The sequence below is a fragment of the Clinocottus analis genome, unplaced genomic scaffold (assembly GCF_023055335.1).
Source record: "Clinocottus analis isolate CAN_PGR_092001 unplaced genomic scaffold, fCliAna1.0.p SCAF_23, whole genome shotgun sequence".
Classification (NCBI taxonomy): Eukaryota; Metazoa; Chordata; class Actinopteri; order Perciformes; family Cottidae; genus Clinocottus; species Clinocottus analis.
Genome location: NW_027175965.1, coordinates 7,106,621 through 7,127,157, shown reverse-complemented (window position 1 = coordinate 7,127,157; position 20,537 = coordinate 7,106,621). Strand labels below are relative to the sequence as shown.

Below are 20,537 nucleotides of genomic sequence, written 5' to 3'. Positions count from 1 at the left end.
AGTCAGAGTCTTGTGTTTCCAGCTCATTGGTCTGATTAGTCAGGAGGTCAGGGGTCACAAATCAGGAAGTTTGCAGATGTCAGAATGGTTGGAGTTCCTCCGCTGTGACCTGACGCTAACCAGAGAGAGAGAATCCGAATTTCATATCGTCTTTCCTACTTGTTCAGACATTAGGGTTGTACAGGATTGCCAGTGATTATGAGGGGAATGAAACAATGGATTGAAATTCACTGATTGAAAATAAACACAGAGTGAAAAAAACTAACTCTGTTTTGTTTGTGATCTATTGCTGGCATTAAGATACACACAACCACACACACAACCACAGGCCAGGTCTTGTAGACCTACAACACTGCCTTAACTTTGATCTCTGCATCTGGGTCAGCCGAGCACAACCCACAGCCTGCCATGGGGGATGTAGTTCTAATCAGATACATTTTGTTGTTTTAATCAAATACAGGATTGGGGTTTGAGTTTCTAATGAGATACAGAGCCAGTGTTGAAAGAGCGGCGACCTCAGGATTTAATCTTGGAGGCCAACAGTGACTATCGGAGGTTGCTTTTTTGGTTTGTGTTGTGGTAGCTACTGGAAAGGGCATCTTCAGGCTTCTCCAGTATCGCTCACCTTTGATGCTGTAAATCTAATTGGTTTTGTAGACCTGAATGAGACTAAGAGGAAGAGGAAATTATCCTTTACCCCCCAGAATGGCTTCTCTATTTTGCTGTGCTGCAACAAATTAAGCATCCAGTTGTTTTTTTTGGACAATTCAGTCAAGCTGGAGAACGGCATCTGCTTTGTAGGAATCATGATCTTTACCCCAATTAGTCTTCATTAAATATTCATATATGCGTCCTTGCCACAGGGCAGTAGGTGACCTGATGTTAGATGTTGGATATAGTCGGGACAAACCGATTCAGGGTGTATTTTCTCCTCTTTTATCTTTGATTTATTGACTACAGTCTCTAATGTCTTCCGACTGTCTACCTCCCAAATCCTGTGACCTGCAGGCACGACCCATAGCTGAGAAAAGTACCAACAACTATAATTTTTTTGACGATCATCGCTGCCATCTCTCTCTTGACAGCGTTTATCTCTCTCGCTACAGACCCTTCGCCTCCAGAACCTCCAATAAATGTCAGAGTGAGCAACCAAACTCTGGACTGGACGGCTTCACAACCAGGCACAGAAAGGTATCTAGATATGTGAAATATGATTTGATAGATCAATGCTATTTTCCTTGTTGGAGCAGTAGCTGTGCATCCTTTCAGGTCTGCAAGCTACCGTTGTGGTCATACAATGTGCTAGTAGATAGTCAGTGATGGCGTAGCTTCATGGAAATTGTTCATCCCAAACCTTTTTCCAATCATGTATTTCAGCATCTTCCATTTATGTGCGTGTTAAAAAATTGTAACTTGACTACTTCCCACACGTGTGTTTACGCGCATGTCGAGGTGGTGTTTGATGACTTGTTGCTGTCTGTCCTCAGGTCGGGGGCGAGCGGCGGGGTCACAGTGTTTTTGAGATGGGAGCCCCCCAGAGAGGGAGACCTGCCAGTCCACAACTACAGAATCACCTGGACGTCTCGACATGCACACACAGTGCACAAACAATCACACACGCTGCACATGCACACAGTGCACAATAATATGCACACACGACCTACACACTCACGCACACCTGAACAGGCCAAAAAGGAAAGCAACAGCAGAGTGACTCAAGGGGTAAGGAAACATTTTGCTATCACAATAACTGAGACTATATATGGATTTAAGTATTAGTTATGTTTTATTAATATGCCAATTTCTTTATTTTCTCCTTTCTGTGCAATCTATTCCCATCAGATACACACTAATAATAATATTTTATGAATGTTATGTGCTGCTACTTGTGCTCACACATACACACATCCTTCAACTTCTATACTTGAAGGGATCCGCAAACCTGCTCACCCAGACCATGAATCTTTAGTTTAACCTTGAAAAACATTTTCAACATTCTTGGAATATGCATATTTACTTTCTTGCCAAGCGAGAAGATTAATACCATTCTCATGTCTGTATGATGAATATGAAGCCAAAGCCAGGAGACCGCTGGCTTATCTTAGAGATTGGAAGCAGGTGGAAACTTGCTTGGCCACGTCAAGAGTGAAAATCTACCTACCAGCACCTCTAACGCTCACTAATCAACAAGTTATGTCTCATTTGTAAATCTGTCCAGAATTTGAAGTGTAAAAAATGACGCGTTGTGGTTTCACAGTGGGGGGGGGGGGTTATGTGCTGGACTATTTCTTGGCCAGGATCATTGACTTTGTGTTGTCTCCCCTGGTCCTCTGGCAACCGCACAGTGACAATAAGACTGCAGGCCAAGAAAAAAAGAGCTCTTCTCCGTTTATTTTATGGCAAGAAAGCGATTACGCGAGTAATATGAAGCAACATATCAAACATTCCTTTCACCCGAAAACCAAGTTTAAACCCCAAAACAGCACTTTGTAGAATGAAGACATGTTGTACAGTATTCAATTCAAACAGACACTTCAGTTTGTAGCTTTTCATTCAAAAGAATACATAAAAACACACACACCACATGCACAATAAACATATATATAGGCACATCTTTGAATATAGCTGCACCTGAGAGATTTTACAAGGTCTGTAACCCCCTCCCTCCCCCCCCCAACACACACACACACATTCCTTGTTGTCTCCGGACTGTGATTTTATAGTTTTCTCTGCAGTGCTCAAACAGAACAGGCTTTGTAAACAGCTACTGTAGGCAAGTCGTGGTGCAAATTGGAATAACTGATTTAATCTAACAATAGAAGCTTGTATATTGTGTGTTTGAGGTTGAACATGAAACAAGTGAATAGCAAAACAAAGCTCACCGTAGGAACGGTGACCTCAAACCAAAGAATGTCCTGCTGAACCACCTGTCGACAGTAAAAAGCCTCCAAACTGTAAATTCATATAATGAGCTTAAATGAGGTGCATATTGTTTTTGTACTTTTAAAATGTGAAAATGACATCCCACCAAAGTTTATTTAACTTTTTAAAGATATTTTGAAGTTGTCTAGTTGTGTTATTATGTCACATGATGTATTTTACAAATCACTGATTGGCACGCTTGCCCTTCACTGTAACAGACATTTGTGCACATGTTCCTTGTGTATCTCACAATGCATGTTGTCTTCAGACAGTCATGTCATTATCTTTACAGGACATAACTTTGTTAGTGTACTATGACAACATGCAGGCTTTAAAATAACATGACGACTTAGCCATGTGGAGTGACTGACAACCGAGAGAAGTGGCTTCCCTGCGTTTGGATAACATGTTTAATTTAAGTCAAAGCATCTGGGTACGTACAGACAACACGCTAGTCATGACAGCACGAGGGCAAGTAAAGCATGATACCTGTGCAGATGTTTGGTCATATGACTGTATTATATTACTGTGGCTGCTAGCAGAACATTTGTATGAGACAAAGAGAGTGAACCATCGCGGTGCTCGTCGTTGCTCAATTCAAAGACTAACTTCTTAAGAAATACAGTAGGTTTCTTGCATTATTCTTTTTAATTATGTGTAATGCTGTTAGAACAGACACGAGGGTGGATTTTGCTGTCATGATTATAGGCGTGATGGTGATGTAATACGTTCACAATGCAACAAAGTCCAGTCAGCAGCTCCAAAGTACCCATAATCACAGTAAACAGCAACGATATTACAGCTTTGACGCAACAGTTATGATTGCCTGTGTGGGGACTGAACATTTTTTCCTTAAATTAGTGAACAGTGCTCTTTGCAGAGGATCCATCAGCTTAACTGTTCAACTCTAATACAAGTATTCACTTCAAGAATAGAGACAAAAAAATCCAAAACATAAACCTCAGAGTTTGGAGGTTTTGAATGCAAGCACGCTCGTGCGGACCGAGCTATCCTGAGTAGTGATGGCGATCCCAGACTGAGCCTGGTGGAGACATTTATCTCTAGTCTGGTTCTCTGTTCTGCTTGACTGGGGTGCCTGGAATTTAAATGAGGCCCCCCTTGCTAGTGTTTCTCACTTGCAGCTGCATCGAGACACACACACGCACACACACAGATAGAGACAGCATCACAACAACAACAGGTAGGTGGAGACCAGAATATCATTTCTGTGAATGAGTTTTCATATCACAGAAAGAACTGATGTTGTATTGCTCCCCATTAGCACATGGTGATACTTTACCTGTATGTGTATAAAACATACATCCTGTCCAGTCAGGATTTTACGCAGGATTTCAGGGATTTAGGGACCTGAAGTAAAAGGGCAAAGTGCAGGAAGTATCAAAACATGGAAAAACCTTGACTGGATCAGTGCTTTTAAATATACATTAGCCTCTTGCATATAATGTTCACTGACATTATGCACCAAAATAGAAATCCAGGCTTTTTCTGTTCCTATGTTTCAAACACACACACACACACACACACATACATACACACACACACACAGCTGTACAGACCATATGTTTTGTCTATCTGAAGCGTAATGGAAATACTTTAACTCATTTTGTCTGCAGGTCACCAAGAAACTGCTTTTAACTTGCTTTTGTCTCATTCTGTTTAAGTACACACACACACACACACACACACGCACACACACACTTGTTATCATCCAAGCATCGCTTTGTTGTGACTGGCTCCAATCCACACAGGCAGACCTGATTGAGTAAGAGCCTGTTAATGAGCTGTCAGTCAAACAGCAGGGTAATGCAGAACAGGTCTGGACTGTCAGTCCCAGCAGACGGACACACAACACTCAGGATGATGGCGCTGAGGATTGTGATGACAGTCAGAGTGATGAAAAAGGTGTCAGTAACTGCCGCTGGCTAAAAGACCGTGGTCCTGAGTTTGTGTTTTGAATTTACGGACGCAGGTTCATCGGAGCGATCCGTCTTCCATTCGACACCGTCTCTTTAAGACCCGGGTCCGACTCGAACAAGTGAAAAGTGAATTAGGACCGACCGAGACGTAGCCAAGAACCACCGTTCCCAAAGGCTAAGAAAACTTGTCTGTCCGTGTTCCCATTCTTAAATGTGTTTCTAGGCACAGTGTGAGCTGTGGCTGCAGGGTTTGCTGCCTGCTACTTCCTACTTCCTGTCTGTCCAGACGGTGGCCTACTGGGGTCAGAAGAGGTTGAAAAGTCCCAGAGCCCAAATTGTCTTCACCACCATAACTCACACAGGTAAACAAATGAACCACTTCTCCTCATCATGGTTGACTTTGTATATTTGACACTAACACTGTATATAAAAGCAATATAACATGTGCTCCGCATAATAGATTTGAACTATTAACTTAATATGAGTTACAGTGCTGGTACATGGTATGTAGCTTGATTTTACAGACCCTGAATCCGGTATTTTTTATTTTTCATACTGCATGTAGCGTCCCCGGCAGCCATTTGTTAACCGAGCCGTACATTGTTGAGTAAGTCGTTTTAGTCGGTAAGTAGTTTGTCTCCCTCCATCTGCACAGTGGAAAGGAGCCATGTTAATAGTCGCCCGGGCAACAGAGGTATTTATAGGTGACCTCTCGGTCAGCCCAGCGGACGACTATAACCATCTGCGGCTCAATTATCAAAACCGCATACCAACAATTTTATATGGAAAATATTGCCGTTTTATAATTTCGGAGCATTAATATTTGACTCCCATGTTTTCCTGGTGCGGGTCAGTTAGGCCAGATAAAACCAATTAGTGCTCCTGAGTGAATGAGTCACCGGAAAGCTAGCGAGCAGCTGCGCACTCGCTGCCGGTTTATGATATTCCTGGCACAATATAATGCATTTATAAATTCCATGTGTTATATAACTTGCTTCATACATCCAGTCATTCAGATAATTAGTTTTTTTTTGCAATGTAAGTGATGCTTACTTTGGAGGGGTTAGGAAACCTTTTAAGGGTTTTAAGGGTTTAAGGTTTTAAGTTTCTGACCATATCAAAGTTTTATTGTGAAAATGTGCAAGAAATATGTCGGTTATCTGTGAGCTGGATGTTCAAAATATTTTTACATTTTAAGGACATCATTGCAAACGACATGCTGTCAAATCAGCCAAAGTTTCAGATGTAACATTATCTCCTCTCCCGTTCTCCTCTTCCTCCTCCTCCTCCTCCTCCTCCAAAGGTGAAGACTTCTCAAACGAGCTCCCCTCTTCCTCATCCTCCTCATCTCTTCCCTCCCTCTCGTCCTCCTCCCCTTCTTCCTCTGACCTCCCCCTTTCCTCCTCTCTGCCTCGCCCTGAATCCCCCCTCAACCCCGTCGCCCCCGGCAAGCTGCGTCTTGAGGTCGCGGCTCCTCATTACCATGACGACCAGCTGCAGGTGAAGGTGTTCTGGAAGTGGCCTCCGCAAGGTGAGTCCACCTGGAAACAGCCGACAACAACAGACTGCACCAAAGTCCTCTCTTTGATGTGACTTATGAACCGCTCGGCTCATTTACAAGCTGCTGATTTTCCACTCAAACAAGCATATGAATGTTATAATAATATTGATAAATGTTATTTAGGCTCATCGTTGCAGTTTTGAGTTGCAGGCACATCAATTTAGAACTGCAACCATGCTGCTTTTTAAAAAAAAAAAGGTATTAAAACTGTTCTGTTTGTGTTTGGTTTGTCTCTACATTGTGTAAAGCGTCTTTGACTATTTAGAAAAGCGCTACATACAATTAAAGTATTATAATTATTCATGTTGCGATACTAAAAATGAATCTGCAACTTCCAGCTGATCAGAATCATAATTTTCAGTGACGATGGCGATGCACTCTCATACACTCACATATTCTGAGACTCGAGAGGCAGATTTTGTGAAAAAATATTCATCTTCAGGTAAATGGAACTCGGAAGGAAAACTCAAAACAGTTGAAATCATCAATCGTTTTGAGTTTATGAAGAATAAAGACAAAATATATATATACTCATCTTTTTACCAGAAAATGGGCAAATCTGTTAATGTAAAAGAAAAATTGTAATTGTAAATTCATAATCTGAATTGTGTATATATACCATATTAAATCCGACACTCAGCGCTATGTATTACTTATTTTTTTCCACCAAAAATGCTTTGCACTGGTCGGGGGAACTTGGCTGAAAACTGTATTTCACATGGGACACAAAGGCTGAGAGCCACCGCTGTAGAGAAAGGTAGAACGTGTATTAGTGTTCATCCTGTCATATTTGTCAAGACATTTATGTCTTTCTTTTGCTTCACAGGCCGGCAGAGACGTCCTGGTCCGTACGTCTTGCGTTGGCGTCCACATACCTGCAGCACTAATGTTACAAGCGCGGAGAAAACCACAACCGTGCAGGTAAAACCCACTTTTATGTGTATCGGTGTCTGGTTTCTATGTGATCATTTTTATTGTGTCTTTTTGTGTGCCTGTGTGTAGCGGAGATCAGATTGCATCACCATAACTCAGATCAGTCTGGAATGCTCTGATCCTCCGTCTGTGTGTAACTTTGTCCCTCCGCCATCATCCTGCTCTCTCCGCATCACTTTTACCATAACTCTGTCAAAGCTCTGGCTGAACTATGTTCAAATGCAACAAAATGAAATATAGGGAAGGGTTTGAATGAGAGTGCTCTCTGGGAAAGTACTTTGCAGAAATAAATGTGTCACCAAATGTGTCACCAAAATTAAAATAAGCCAAACTAAATCTACTTTAGATCCAAATTCAATCACCACCTTCTTGAAAATACATCTTATTTTAAACCTAAATCACAAAGTGAAGCAGGTACCGAGTGTGTACAGTGCACTTGATATCTGCCTGTTGTCCTGGTGTCAGCCGCTCATCTTAAATGATCGCAGATGCAGCAGGTTGTGTGCAGTTTGCTGAGGTCACAGAGTCAGATTGTTCGACATTGAAGTTTAGCTTTTTATTTTTTAAAGTTAGGCCATTTCCTCGGTATTTGAAGCTGCCAAGTTGCAAAGCGGCCAAGTGCAAGTTCAACCTGTGGTGTTCATTTTAACATGGAGCTTTTGTAACACTGGCTCCGAAACAAAGGTCGAGGTAATGTGTATATTTTAAGGCAAGGGCAAGTTTTTTTCACAGCACATTTCAACAACAAGACAATTCAAAGTGCTTCACATAAAACCATTAAAAGTAGACCTGAGTGGTCGGGATGGTTCATAAGGTAACAGCTTAACCTGGTGAAAACTGTGGAACCAACTTTTGGCTCCAGACCTCCTTTTCCCATGTGTTTGAGTCGTAGTAGGAACTCCAAATTAATTAAAATACTTCTGTTTATTGTATGCATTTGTTCAGCAAAGTCAGCAAAATGTATATCGGCAAAAAAACACTTTTAAAAGATATTTTGTAACTATGAACATCCAGCATGATATGAGCCAGATTCCCCAAAAATGCCTCCTGGAACGTTCAATAAGACACCTCTTTGGAAAGATTAGGACCTAAAGAATCGTAATCTGCAACAAAAATCACAATAAAACAAAGTCTTGGCCTGTTGGGAAGGAGTTTCAGTCAAAAAACGCTGTTTGGTTCAAAAATGGAAAAATTACATATTTTATGCCAAAAGATTGTCTGAATGAGGCATGCTGGGACTTTAAATGGCCGCGGGAGGATTTTAGCGCACTGTTTCCAAAAGCTAAAGAGCCTTGTATTATGTCAGCGTGTAATTTAAACACTCTTTTTTTTTTGGTGCTCGGTCTCCAGGGCACCCATCACACCATCACAGGCCTGCTGTTCGCCTGTAAGTACCGGGTCGCCGTGGTGATGAAGACTGACCAGGGGTCAGAGGCCGTTGCCTGGGTTACGACTCCGACTTGCTCGTCCATCCGGGTCAGAGGAGGCAAAGCTTTGAGCTGCAACACTGAGGGTAAAACTATACATCATTAGTAGATTGCAGTCGTGTTTTTATCTGCACATGATAAGCGTCACAGTGTTCAAACTGTTCTGAGAACCGTTCATTGAAAAAAAAAAAAAAAATAATAATAATAAAAACATTCATGAGCGTTAAAGTGTCACAAATGAAGGAAGCGTGTTTTGTTTTGTGTTAGAGCGCCTCCTGGCAGGCAGGAAGGTGGTACTGCGTCCAGAACGACTGTCGGCTGACTTTCAACAACTTAACGGCACTCTGCTCATGAAGCTCCGCTGGAGGATATCCCATCATGCACTGGACCTGGCAGCGGTGGAGGGCTTCCAATTCACTTGGACGCTGCAATCAGGGGTCACATTGGCGACGGAAGGGCAGGAAGACGTACTTGTCTCCCAGACGCAGACAATCGCACCGGTGAGACACAAAGAGATGTCTTCAGTAACAGCGTGTGTGTGTGTGTGTGTGTGTGTGTGTGTGTGTGTGTGCGTGCGTGTGTGTGCGTTTCTTTTCAGTACGGATGGTGAGTCAATGAGTATTTTTATATCTTCCTTTTTCCTTCTGTTTAGTTTATTCTCAAAAGAGGCCGTGTCTGGAAAGTAGTAAGAAAAAGGAGCATCACAACCGAGCATTTAGATATTGTACAATAACGGATAAGTCTGGTGACACTTGTGTCATTGTCAAGCAGGGCTATCAGACGTGTGTGTCTCTGAACTTGCGTTGCTTCATCCTCCTCAGTCTCAGCGGTTGGTGACAGTTTCTGGTCTCCAGGCCGACAGTGTTTACCAGCTGCAGCTCCAGGTGCTGACAGCAGAGGGCAGCAACGGCGCCTCAGTCTCCAAGACCATACATACTCCAGCTATCGATGCCTCACTTTGAGGTATGGTGATGTCACAGAAACACACTTATTTTTTTGTGTAGGTGTTTTTATATGTGTAAATGTTTGTATGTTTCGAGAATATGTTTCTATAAAAGGATAAAACCCTTCATCTTTTGTCCACTTAAACGTACCTATCATCTCTTCCAGGTCCAAACCCCACAGCTGTCACCGTCTGCTGCACCAAGCGCATCTTCACAAACAACAACCTTTTCAACAACATGTTGTACAAATTGTAAAAAATAAGTTTACCCATACATAATGCCAATGTAATAAAGTACTTGCATTTAGTCTAAAACATGCATCCTTAAACCATATATTTTTTTATTTTGTATTAAAGCTGCAAAATGTTTCTAATGATTCGAATTGGCGGTATTGTCACAGCAATGCAGAACATACATGTGCAAAGCATGTCTGCATCTGTATGTTTGGTGATTAAATGGGACTAATCAGGTCATTTCTAATCATCGGATATCACTGGAGCCAAATGAAGAGACTTATAATGCCTTTTGTTTTTGATCATGCAAGTGGAGAATGATAGCACTGACCATATGTACAAATAGAAATGTAAAGCAAACGTCTGACTGTGTTCATTTCAATGCATAATCTGCTGCATTACTGGTTTAAGCCAGTGGGTCTGAGTTGTGAAGCTTTGAAGTAGTATTTTTTTCATATTTTGTTCATATGTTTAAAAAAAGCAAGATTTTCCCTCAAATCTCTTTGAATGTTGCAACATTACTTTGTATCATGGTATATCAATTTCACTATTCATTACATTGTTACATAGTTGATTTAGATATCCCTCTGTAGATATTTCTTTGTTTCGCAGAAGTCCTAGCATTACTTTGAAATGGTTGAAAACTACTGGTGTCAAGCAATCAGTAATTATCATGTTAATATTCCCTCTATGTAACCATTTTTGACATTTAACTGTTGATAATTTTGTACTTTATTCCTTTTTGACAGTTTTATTTATTGTTTTCCTGTCTGAGTTTTTTGTAATTAAATATTACCAAGATACATTGTGTGTTGTCAGTGACCTGTGGGTTAGAAACGGTGGTGTATAAAGTAGTTTATGAAGCCATACTTGAGTAATAGTAAAAAAAATACCTCACTGGAAAATGACTTCAGTGAAAGTCACCTATTACTAGTAATAGGTGAACTAGTAAAGTAATTCTGAAAGTAAAAGTACAAGTAAATGCTCTTTATAATAATATATATATATATATATATATATATAAATATAAATATATATATAAATATAAATATATATATAAATATAAATATATATATATATAAATATAAATATATATATATAAATATATATATATATATAAATATATATATATATATATAAATATATATATATATATATATATATATAAATATATATATATATATATATATATAAATAAATATATATATATATATATATATATATATATAAATAAGAGGAAGACAGGAAGAGGAATTTGAGAAGCATACGGACGCTGCTGACGCTCACGGAGGAGACCGACGCCGTGACGCAATCAACGCGCGACGACAGCTTGAATTGTTGTTTCTTCAAACCGTGGTCAGATGAAACTCAGTTTGTCCTTTCACAGACAAGGTAGTGTATGCTTGCGTTTGTTTTCACTTCCCGCCATGCTTTTTGCTTGTGCTCCACATTACCTCAAAGACATATTCGCACCACCGCTTTTGTCTTCGGACGCCTCCAACTTCCCACTGAAAATGGAGGAAATGTGTGCAGTCGGTGCTTTGTGTTTACGCCTGTGTTTTGGCTGCACTTAGCTAACTCGGCTAGCTTCAAGGAAATCACTAACTCATTCAAAACTTTGCACAACGCGATTCTAAGTCAAATTATCGGATTGCACGCCGTGTTCTTAGATATGTTTCTGCACGGTCTTGCAGCCCAGATGTGTGTCTACCTGATCAAACGTACCGTTCTTACTGAATATCTCAACTTTACGCCAGATTTTAGCTGGGGAATATGCAAATGATTAGCAAAGCAGCTAAAAGCTATATAATCTGCGTACACTGAATATTTGCAGCTCCAAAATGCTGCAATGTTGCTAACATTAGCTAACGACGACTGTCGCCTCGAAACTGCGCTGTGAAAAAGTGATGAGATGGCACAACAGTCAATAAGTAGCTGACTTGTTGTCTAACGTTGGTCATTATATTATGCAAAGAGAGAGTTAACAGTTGCAAGCTAAAACACATTCACAGTGATCCAACCTGTTAATTTAAGATGATGCTGTGACTTCAGTTTCACAATTGGCTCACGCATTAAATGCATATTATCTCCCAGTGAAAGAGGGTTATATTCTTTTAACATTAGTCCTACTTTGCACATTTACACTGCAAATATTAAGGTAAACTGCTTATCAAGAAGAGCTTATTAACGTGGCATTCGTTGGCTCTTGTTTTGTGTCTTTCGTGTGCAGTTTACCTGTCTGCTGCTGTAATCCTGCAAATTCTGCGGGACGAATAAAGGAATATATGATCTTATCTCTCCTATTCTGTGCTCCAACCAGGGGACCATGGTGGTGTCGCTGTTCCAGTCAGTCTACCCGTCATTCAGGAACACCTTATATCTGACATGTTCTAGTCTGTTGTCAAGTCTGTGACCTGTATGGTGGGAAGGGCTTGAGATAAACCTTTTCATCCACAAAGCCAAACATATTTTGCGTCAGGATACAAACCAAGGAAGGAACAATAGCTTGACACGTGATATTCAGAGGATCCCAAAGGAAGAAGAAATAAGGTGTTTGGAGAGGGGGGTGTTGGGGATGGGGTTGAAGAGCCAAAGGAGGACGTCATGGTTCACGGCGGTTCTGCATCCCCAATGAAAACAACACCATCAGCCTCACCTAATTTAACTGTTCCTTCGACATCACCTCCTCAAGCAGCTCCTCCTCTAGTGCCTCCACACGGAAACACTATAGATCAGGACTTGACCGCTGCCAAACTCCTCGGCACAGACCCTACCTCCAACTCCGTCTTGACCCAGCCCTCTACGCTAACTCCCGTTGAACCCGAGCCCTGTGTCGTCACCTCAGCAAGCGCGCCTGCTGCTAACTCAAGCCGAGCGTCAGCCCGGCCCTCCAGCCAGACACCTACCACTACTCGGGGCCAAGTCAATGGCCGTACGTCAGGCAGGAAGAGGACTCCTAAAGCATGCGACTGCTGTGGCTCCAACAGCGCAGGACACAATGTCAGAACATTGGGCAGAGGGAGAGGGAGAGCGAGGGGGCTCGGACGGGACCTCAGAGACACCCCAAAAAGGAAAGTGGAGGGCCAGCTGACGCGTATCAAGTGCTTCGATTTGACCGCGGAGAATGTGGAGGAAGCAGAGGGTGAAAACGGCGGCCATGAGAAGGCGCCGACGACTCTCATAGCGGCTGACACACAGTCAAAAACGGATGTTGATCTGCCTGTCGCAGTCTCCCTGCAGGATGAACCACTGAGGATTCATGTTGCTCCAGGGAAAAGAGATGCGTCAAAAATGGAGGACATGCTGCAAGAAGGGTTAGATGGGAAAGGAGGTGGTGATGGCAGGGATGTGGAGACGATATTGTCTGGAATAGCAGGCAGGGGAGCACTAGTAGTTAGAGGGAGAGGAGGGATGGGGATGGTGGGAGCTATGTCTGCATCACAAATGGATATAGACGGTGGAGTAAAGGGGGGAAGTTTAGGTGGTGTTGTCGTCGGTTCTAAAATGGACGCCCTGGCTCCAGTAGTGTTTGTGCAGAGCCACGGGCAAAACAAAGATACACATATGGACCATGGAGGGCAGACTATTCCCAGCTCAGTTAAATCTTCCTTTGAAAATGGAGACACAGTAAACCTGAGTGACACTGAACCTGAAGAGGATGCAAAGGAGGGCAACGTGATAGTGAGGGAAATGGCAAATGGGCTACTTTCTGTCTCCAGACAGCCGGGCGCTTCAAGGTCAGGATCTGACCAGGACCCGGACTCTGATATGCAGGTGGACAAAACTCCTGACAGAACAGACTCAACGTCTTTACCTGTAACTCTGTCCAACGGAAATGTCCCCGCAGCAGAAAATACTGAGCACTGCTCCACGCTCATGGAGGTGGAAGCTTCTCGTCCGGCGGCGGTTGCGCCTCCGTTCCGGGGCCCTGTGGCGGTGCTCAGCCTGCAGTCCGGCCGGCCGTTAAGAGACCACCGGCTGTACTGTCAGCCGGGAACCTGGTTAAAGGTGGGGACGGAAGAAGTGTCAACAAACGGACGAGAGCAGGATGGAGAGAAGCAGGAGAAAGAGAGGCTGGAGCAGCTCACTGATATGATCCACGGTAAGTGCTCAGTTTGGTGGAAATGAAGCATTGCAAATCATTTAGCTTTTTTTTTTTTTACAGACAAACTAAAAGAAGTGATAAGCACGGCGCCTTTTCTGCCTTCAGACATTTGGAAAACATGTGGACTCATCTGGGAAATGTTTAACTTTTATGGGATGTGTTCTCTTCTGCGAAACACAGTCTGAACTATGTGGGTGATGACTAAATGTATGTGTAGTCGAGGCGCTTTCTAAGCTGATACGCACATTTCTTTACATGATTTGTTTGCCATTGAGTATATTACAAGAAGCAGTCCAGCCCCTAATGTAAGAGCAACCCTGATTCACCAAAATTCACATGGACGAACAACTTTTGTCATCTGCACAGTCTCTTTTACAATTTCAAGAGACAGCTCGCATAGTTCTGTCCCCGTAGAATAAGGTTTGATGTGTTTGTTCGGGGATAGCAGGTTGGTGGCATCACTCATGTTTGCAAGGGAATAAACAAGACTGCAGCGTTGACACAAACAGGCCAAAACTGTTTCAGTGACGAGCAGTAAAGGATGTGCAAGTCATACTAATGTAAAATCTTACATTTATTAACACACAAGTCTGACCTGGATTTGGGTTTTAACATCAGAGGAAACAAAAACTGCTCGTCTTTCAAACAATACCTTGTTTATGGTATTAAGCTGATGGATCATAGGATTCAGTGGCGGTGACTTTCCTCTTTCAGAGTTCCTGGAGAGCTTCTACATGAAGTACGGCAGCTTCATTCCTCTCACTGAGAATGATGTCCTGGAATACCTGAAGAAGAACGGCAACTCGGACCTCAGCAAGTTAGTCTGACACACACACAGACACACACACACGGGTTTATCAGCTGTTTCAGCGTTATGTCTTAATAACATGTGTTTTTTACAATAAGTATGAGCTTTGATGATCTTGGTGTGTTACTGTATATTAATTCAGGACAGTTGTCAGATTATTATGTTAAAACGGCATTCAGAAGAATCGCAGAGGCGCCTGATATTAACGTCACACTGTAGCAGTCTAATTTCCATTAAAAACTTTTTTCAGAATATAGTTTTAAAACTCAGACGTTGTGGCATTTCTTTCCTTATCTGAACCCATAATATACTTTTAAAAGTGTAATAAATACTTCAGAGGATTGCATCTAATTTTAACTACATTCCCCCCACCCCCTCTTGTTTTTGTTTTAGGGAGCTGGACGTCAAAAAGACGATGACTCGGTATCGGGCGGGGCTGGCCTCGGCGCCCATCGCGGGCTTCATGGTGTCGTATAACAAACACACGCTCAGCCTGGAGGACCTCGGCACGCTGGAGGAGCAGAACTGGCTGAATGACCAGGTGAAGGCGGGCGGAGCCTCGTGCGGCGACATCGTTTTCTTTTTTTTTTTGCTGTCGTCATCACTCTGCTTTACGCGCCGTTCGGCCCGCGAACACAGAAGTCACGTTAAAAGTCAAATTCAGCAATCGTGAAAAGAAAGATCACATTGTTTTAGTGATGAACATTTCATCTTTTTCTGCTCCGTTTGCTCAGATTCTCAACATGTACGGAGAACTCATAATGGAGGCCACGCAACAGAAGGTGAGGGAGGGCGTGTTTGTATGCTGAAAATTAACTATATATATATTTATTTATTATTAATAATAAAGCAAAAATAAAGAAATAAATAAATGTATAAATTGTGAAATATAAAACTACATTTAATTATGAAATCTTGGCTGTAATGTGTTGATGCATTTTATTATTTCTCTCTCAGGTTCATTTTTTCAACAGCTTTTTCCACAAGCAGCTGGTTGCCAAGGGTTATGACGGCGTGAAGAGATGGACTAAAAAAGTAAGAAGGAAGATGGGACAGTCTGGAGTTTTGCAACTTTGTTGATTATTATTATTTGTATATTTGTATTAGTTGAACTTTTATGTCACAATTTTTCGGGTTTTTAGTAGGGATGTGGGGAAATCGATACATCATAGTATCGCGATATTTTGCCTGGCGATATTGTATCGATAGAAGTATCAATCTTTTATTTAATCAATTCTAAACATTTTTGGTGGTAGAATAGTCAAATCTATTAATTTTTTGTTGACAAAGCTTTCGTTTGAGGACTATTTGCGGTTTAAAAAAAAGCTAATAAATCGCAATACTCAATATATCGCAGTATCGTGATAATATCGCATCGGGACTTAAGTATCGTGACGATATCGTATCGTTGGACCTCCGGTGATTCCCACCCCTAGTTTTTAGTTTAGTTGCCTTTCAGAGTCTGAGCTCGTCCACCATTTTCTTTGTGGAGTCATCGGCACTGTTGTCAACCACAGTCTGAATTAAATTAGCTAACTGCATAAAGTACGTTCATAAAAATTAGTTAGCTGTGCAAGTAGAGCTCAAAAAGTTACAGAAATGCTGAAAAACCTGTTGGTCCTGTATGTTTTAGAAGTGTTGCCTGATTATCTTTTTTACTAGTAGACGCGTGCAACATTTTGTATCTGGGATATCTAATTTGTGTGTGTGTGTGTTCATTTGTGGGGTCGTTCCAGGTGGACCTGTTCTCCAAGTGGCTGCTGCTGTTTCCCATCCATTTAGAGATCCACTGGTCTCTCATCACGGTCACCATGGCAACCAAAACCATCAGTTACTACGACAGCCAGGGCATCGTCTTCAGACACACCACGGATGTGAGGCCTCTGCATGTTGAAGTCTTTGTAGTTGTTTAAATTTAAATTTTTTTTTTTTTTTTTTAAATATTTGCGAAATGAACAAGATCGCCAGTAATCCGTCTTTCCTGCTCTGTGCTCTGATAAATGATCGGGCCGTTTAATTTCTGGCAAATGACTCGATGAGATGAATAGTTGTTCTCTTAGCTCGTTGGCAGTAATGTCAGATTTTTAGTAATGTCATGATTTGCCTGTAAAAATCCACGTTTTTCATCATAAGGCTGCAAGCCAGAGAGAAGCAGATCATACTTTAACAGTGAATTAGTAGATTTATGTGTTAAAAACTAATTACTAATACTCATATTCTCACAATCTGCTCAAGTAGACTGAGAAGTTTTTATTCAGCCCTAATTATTCTCCATCTGCTCGTGATTCATTACATGAATCTGAATGAAAGATTGTTCATAAAATCAAATAAATACTGTCTCACGGTGGCGAGCTGACAGGTTTGCTATTCTTGTGCATTCTTGACTCGACATAACTCGGTCCTCTCGTGTTCGCTGTCCCCTGTCAGAACATCATGAAGTATCTTCAGTCTGAAGCCAGAGAGAAGCAACAGGCAGCTTTCCAGAAAGGCTGGAAGATTACCATCATCAAGGTAACTAAACCCGGACCGTAATCCTCATGCTGTGCACCGTGTGTCCTGAAGGCATCGTTTATATTGCCTGGCACGGTTGACATTCGCAAGAAAAAGGCAAAGTTCATTATGATAAAAGGAAGACGCTGCAACACAATGTGAATCGCAATAACGCAGAGATAATTCCCAGGACACTAAAAATGTTTGTTAATGAGTAAACAAACGCTGTTTTTGTCATCTTTAATGTTGTTGCTAGAGTCAGAAGTTTTAGTAGTACCAGTACATCAAGTAGTATTTCATTCTTCACTATCTCGCCATGTTTTTAATGCTTTTATGTAAAGCTCTTTTAATTGCCTCAATGTTGAAATGTGCTATGCAAATAAACTTGCCTTGCCTTACAGCGTCAAACACAAGACAGATGCTTGTTTGCACAGTAAACGCATACTTATAGAGACGTTCAGCCCATTAACCGTGAGTGTGACATCGTCTGTTGCCTTCATGGCTGTGACTTGTCGCCCCCTCAGGGTATTCCTCAGCAGAAAAACGACAGCGACTGTGGAGTTTTCGTCCTTGAGGTGAGAGACTTTTCTTCCCCGCCTTCATCCCTGTCCTCCCGTCCTTCATACAGTTCACTACTCCTCCTCATCTCCTGTCCCTGTGTCCCCTCCTCTCTTTGCTTTATCCATCTTTTTTTTTGTTTCTTCCTGGGTGAAAAAGACAAAGTCAAAGACACCGGAGGGAAGCTTCTGTCATTGTCCACATTTTTAATACGACAACCTAGCTGTGGTATGGATCAATTTTCCTCACTGTTTTTCTTTTTTTTTTGTTTTCTTGTCAGTATTGCCGTTGTCTCTCTGTGAAGCAGCCTCTTCTGTTCAGTCAGGAGGACATGCCGCGTATCCGCAAGAGAATCCACAAGGAGCTGTGCGACTGTCACCTCAGCGATTGACTGAATAACGGCCGCCGCGTTCGCTCGCTGCAGCTCGCCTCGTCACACGAGACGATCTGTCCAAGTCTGTCAGACGGCCCCCCGTGTTACCGACGGTCTGTTACATAAGCTAACGCACCGCGGCCCCTTTGGACCCGAGGGAGCTCCAACTGCCACTCTGCCTGTTTGATTGACAGCAGAGCGGCGGCTCCTTTGGACTTGTTTTTTTGTGACTTTTGGAGTTCAATAACATTTTTTTTACTCGCATTGAACTACTGATGTGGCCCCCTACTGACCGACACACATGCTGGTACTGTACCCATCAGGTTGTGTTTTTTTTTTTGCATTCAACGTTTACCTTTTCCCCAGTGGATTGAAACCAAACGGACACAAGGGAGCTCGGACTCGGGACCGAGAACACATGGGATGGACCGGCCTCGCCCAATGAGACGGACCTCTCATCCCAAAATGGAGTGGCCTTACATCCCAAATTGGCCATTTTTTTTTCCCACCAGAGCAACATTTTAAACTGTTTATTTGATGCTGGACTCTGCTGCAGTATCACACCTACTGTTATATGCGTGTTTTCTAACATGTTTCATAAAGTTAAGGATGTTTTTATTCAGTGGACCGATTGGTCACTTAAAACTTGAAGGTTTGGGTTGGTTTCGTTCTGTCGGACTCCAGATATTTGCACGGTTAAGAGGCCTATCCTTTGAAGAGTCTAGAATATAAACTGAATGTACTGATCACATATTCTTCCTGACCGCCTCGCAGGGTGCAGACTCGGCACCGGCTCATGGCACATTTCGGCTGTGGTCTGAAACAGGGATATACTTTTTTTTGTAATGTTGTTTTTATTTTTATTTCAAAGTTTCAAATTTTGAAACCGTAATCCAAAAACAATTATTAAAATTCCACTTTTTCCACCACTTATTTTCTGCCTTTTTTTTTTTTTTTTTTTTGCTTTTGTTGTGATCACTTATGAGGATTCTTATGATTTAGGTTTTGCACAAACATTTTGCTGCCTTTCCAGCTGAGAGCCGTTGTGTGACCATGAACCCACCAATTTGAGTTGAAAATGTTTTGTAAGATTCGTGTTGGGCTGAACAGCTGGCTGCTGATGTGAGGACCACGGTTTCATTTCATATTCACATCACGGGTGCAGACGGTCGTAGCTCTTGTGGGAAACAAGGGGACCTCAGATATTTTCAATAAATCTTCTGTCCAACCTAGATTTAGTTTGTTATATTCCGTTAATGTATTTACAGATTGTATTGTACTTTTACTGGCCTACTACTGTACATGCTTGCTTTGGCTAAAACATATAGTTGTTTCTTGACTGTTTTATTGTTATTAAAAATGCCATTATTGCCGGAAATGAGCTTTTATCCTAAGTGCTTTTGAAAGACCAGTGCAATGGTGTAAATAACCAAAAACTATTTATAGTTTTGGGATGAATGACGTCTGAGCTGTACTTGTAGAGATAATTGAGGTTTATTCCAACCCCAAAATATCCTCTTTTAAGCAAATACATGGCTACATTTATCTGTTTCAGTCGTTTCTCCCTCGTCAGATGTATTTCAGATCCAATATCATGACAACTAGAAAGATGTCACGGCCAAAAAGTAAGGAGAGGACTTAACTGAATTCTGTTCATTCTAATATTCTGATATACATATAATTATGAGGAATATAGAGTAAATCATTGCTTTGATGCCATGTTTTCAATAAGTGTCACGTCATACTGTCCATCATTGATCGATTGAGAGCGACTTCCAAGATAGTCTTATTGCCGCATTAAAGTCTTTTTCATGTGTAAAATATTCTCTTATAATAATCACATCACTGGATTAGCAGGTGACAAAAGACCTAGAGCATGATTTGAAGCTGCGGCCTCATGAACTACCGCATTTCTACATAATTACCAGAAGAGGGGGCTCTGTCTGCAATTATCATCCTGCTGGAGTTATCCTTCTTTTCTTTGGCACCCAGCCAACGCACAAGGTCAGAACGGTGGCTCCGGAGATGAGATTAAGGTCGAGTGTGTCGCTCAAGGTCGTGAAAAACACCTTCTGAGGCACTTAACCTGCCAACTTTGAGACGGCCCCTCTTCTAATCGTTACGCAAGTCTGATTATCTTGCTGCTATATACTTTAATGTCATTATCATTACACAGGCCTGCACATTAGTTAGCCTTCAAGCACAACGTTATGCTAACTATGTGCATTATATATAAAAGGAAATTC

General features: G+C 41.8%; 2 protein-coding genes across 4 annotated transcripts in view; both read left to right on the top strand.

The window, feature by feature from the left end:
• The window catches only part of anos1b (anosmin 1b), a 35,481-nt gene extending 24,833 nt beyond the window's left edge, over positions 1 to 10,648 (top strand). For both annotated transcript variants that reach the window (XM_068589879.1, XM_068589880.1), the window contains exons 7-15: positions 1,107 to 1,191; positions 1,488 to 1,722; positions 5,083 to 5,221; positions 6,163 to 6,390; positions 7,247 to 7,341; positions 8,704 to 8,866; positions 9,048 to 9,280; positions 9,602 to 9,743; positions 9,891 to 10,648. In XM_068589879.1, coding sequence (XP_068445980.1) covers positions 1,107 to 1,191; positions 1,488 to 1,722; positions 5,083 to 5,221; positions 6,163 to 6,390; positions 7,247 to 7,341; positions 8,704 to 8,866; positions 9,048 to 9,280; positions 9,602 to 9,742 — 1,319 coding nt within the window. In that variant the 3' untranslated portion in view covers position 9,743; positions 9,891 to 10,648. The remainder of the gene's footprint in view (positions 1 to 1,106; positions 1,192 to 1,487; positions 1,723 to 5,082; positions 5,222 to 6,162; positions 6,391 to 7,246; positions 7,342 to 8,703; positions 8,867 to 9,047; positions 9,281 to 9,601; positions 9,744 to 9,890) is intronic.
• A 619-nt stretch (positions 10,649 to 11,267) lies between these two features.
• Positions 11,268 to 19,624, top strand: LOC137793393 (uncharacterized). Of its 2 annotated transcripts, none has more exons than XM_068589496.1 (10): positions 11,268 to 11,349; positions 12,278 to 14,059; positions 14,777 to 14,879; positions 15,264 to 15,411; positions 15,605 to 15,652; positions 15,828 to 15,905; positions 16,607 to 16,744; positions 17,298 to 17,381; positions 17,885 to 17,935; positions 18,199 to 19,624. In XM_068589496.1, exons 2-10 carry the CDS (start codon positions 12,562 to 12,564, stop codon positions 18,307 to 18,309), a joined length of 2,259 nt encoding a protein of 752 aa, XP_068445597.1. In that variant the 5' UTR covers positions 11,268 to 11,349; positions 12,278 to 12,561; the 3' UTR covers positions 18,310 to 19,624. The 2 variants fall into 2 exon arrangements, with proteins under 2 accessions (XP_068445597.1, XP_068445598.1); XM_068589497.1 differs by lacking the exon at positions 18,199 to 19,624 and adding an exon at positions 18,078 to 18,146.
• The last annotated feature ends 913 nt before the right edge of the window (positions 19,625 to 20,537 follow it).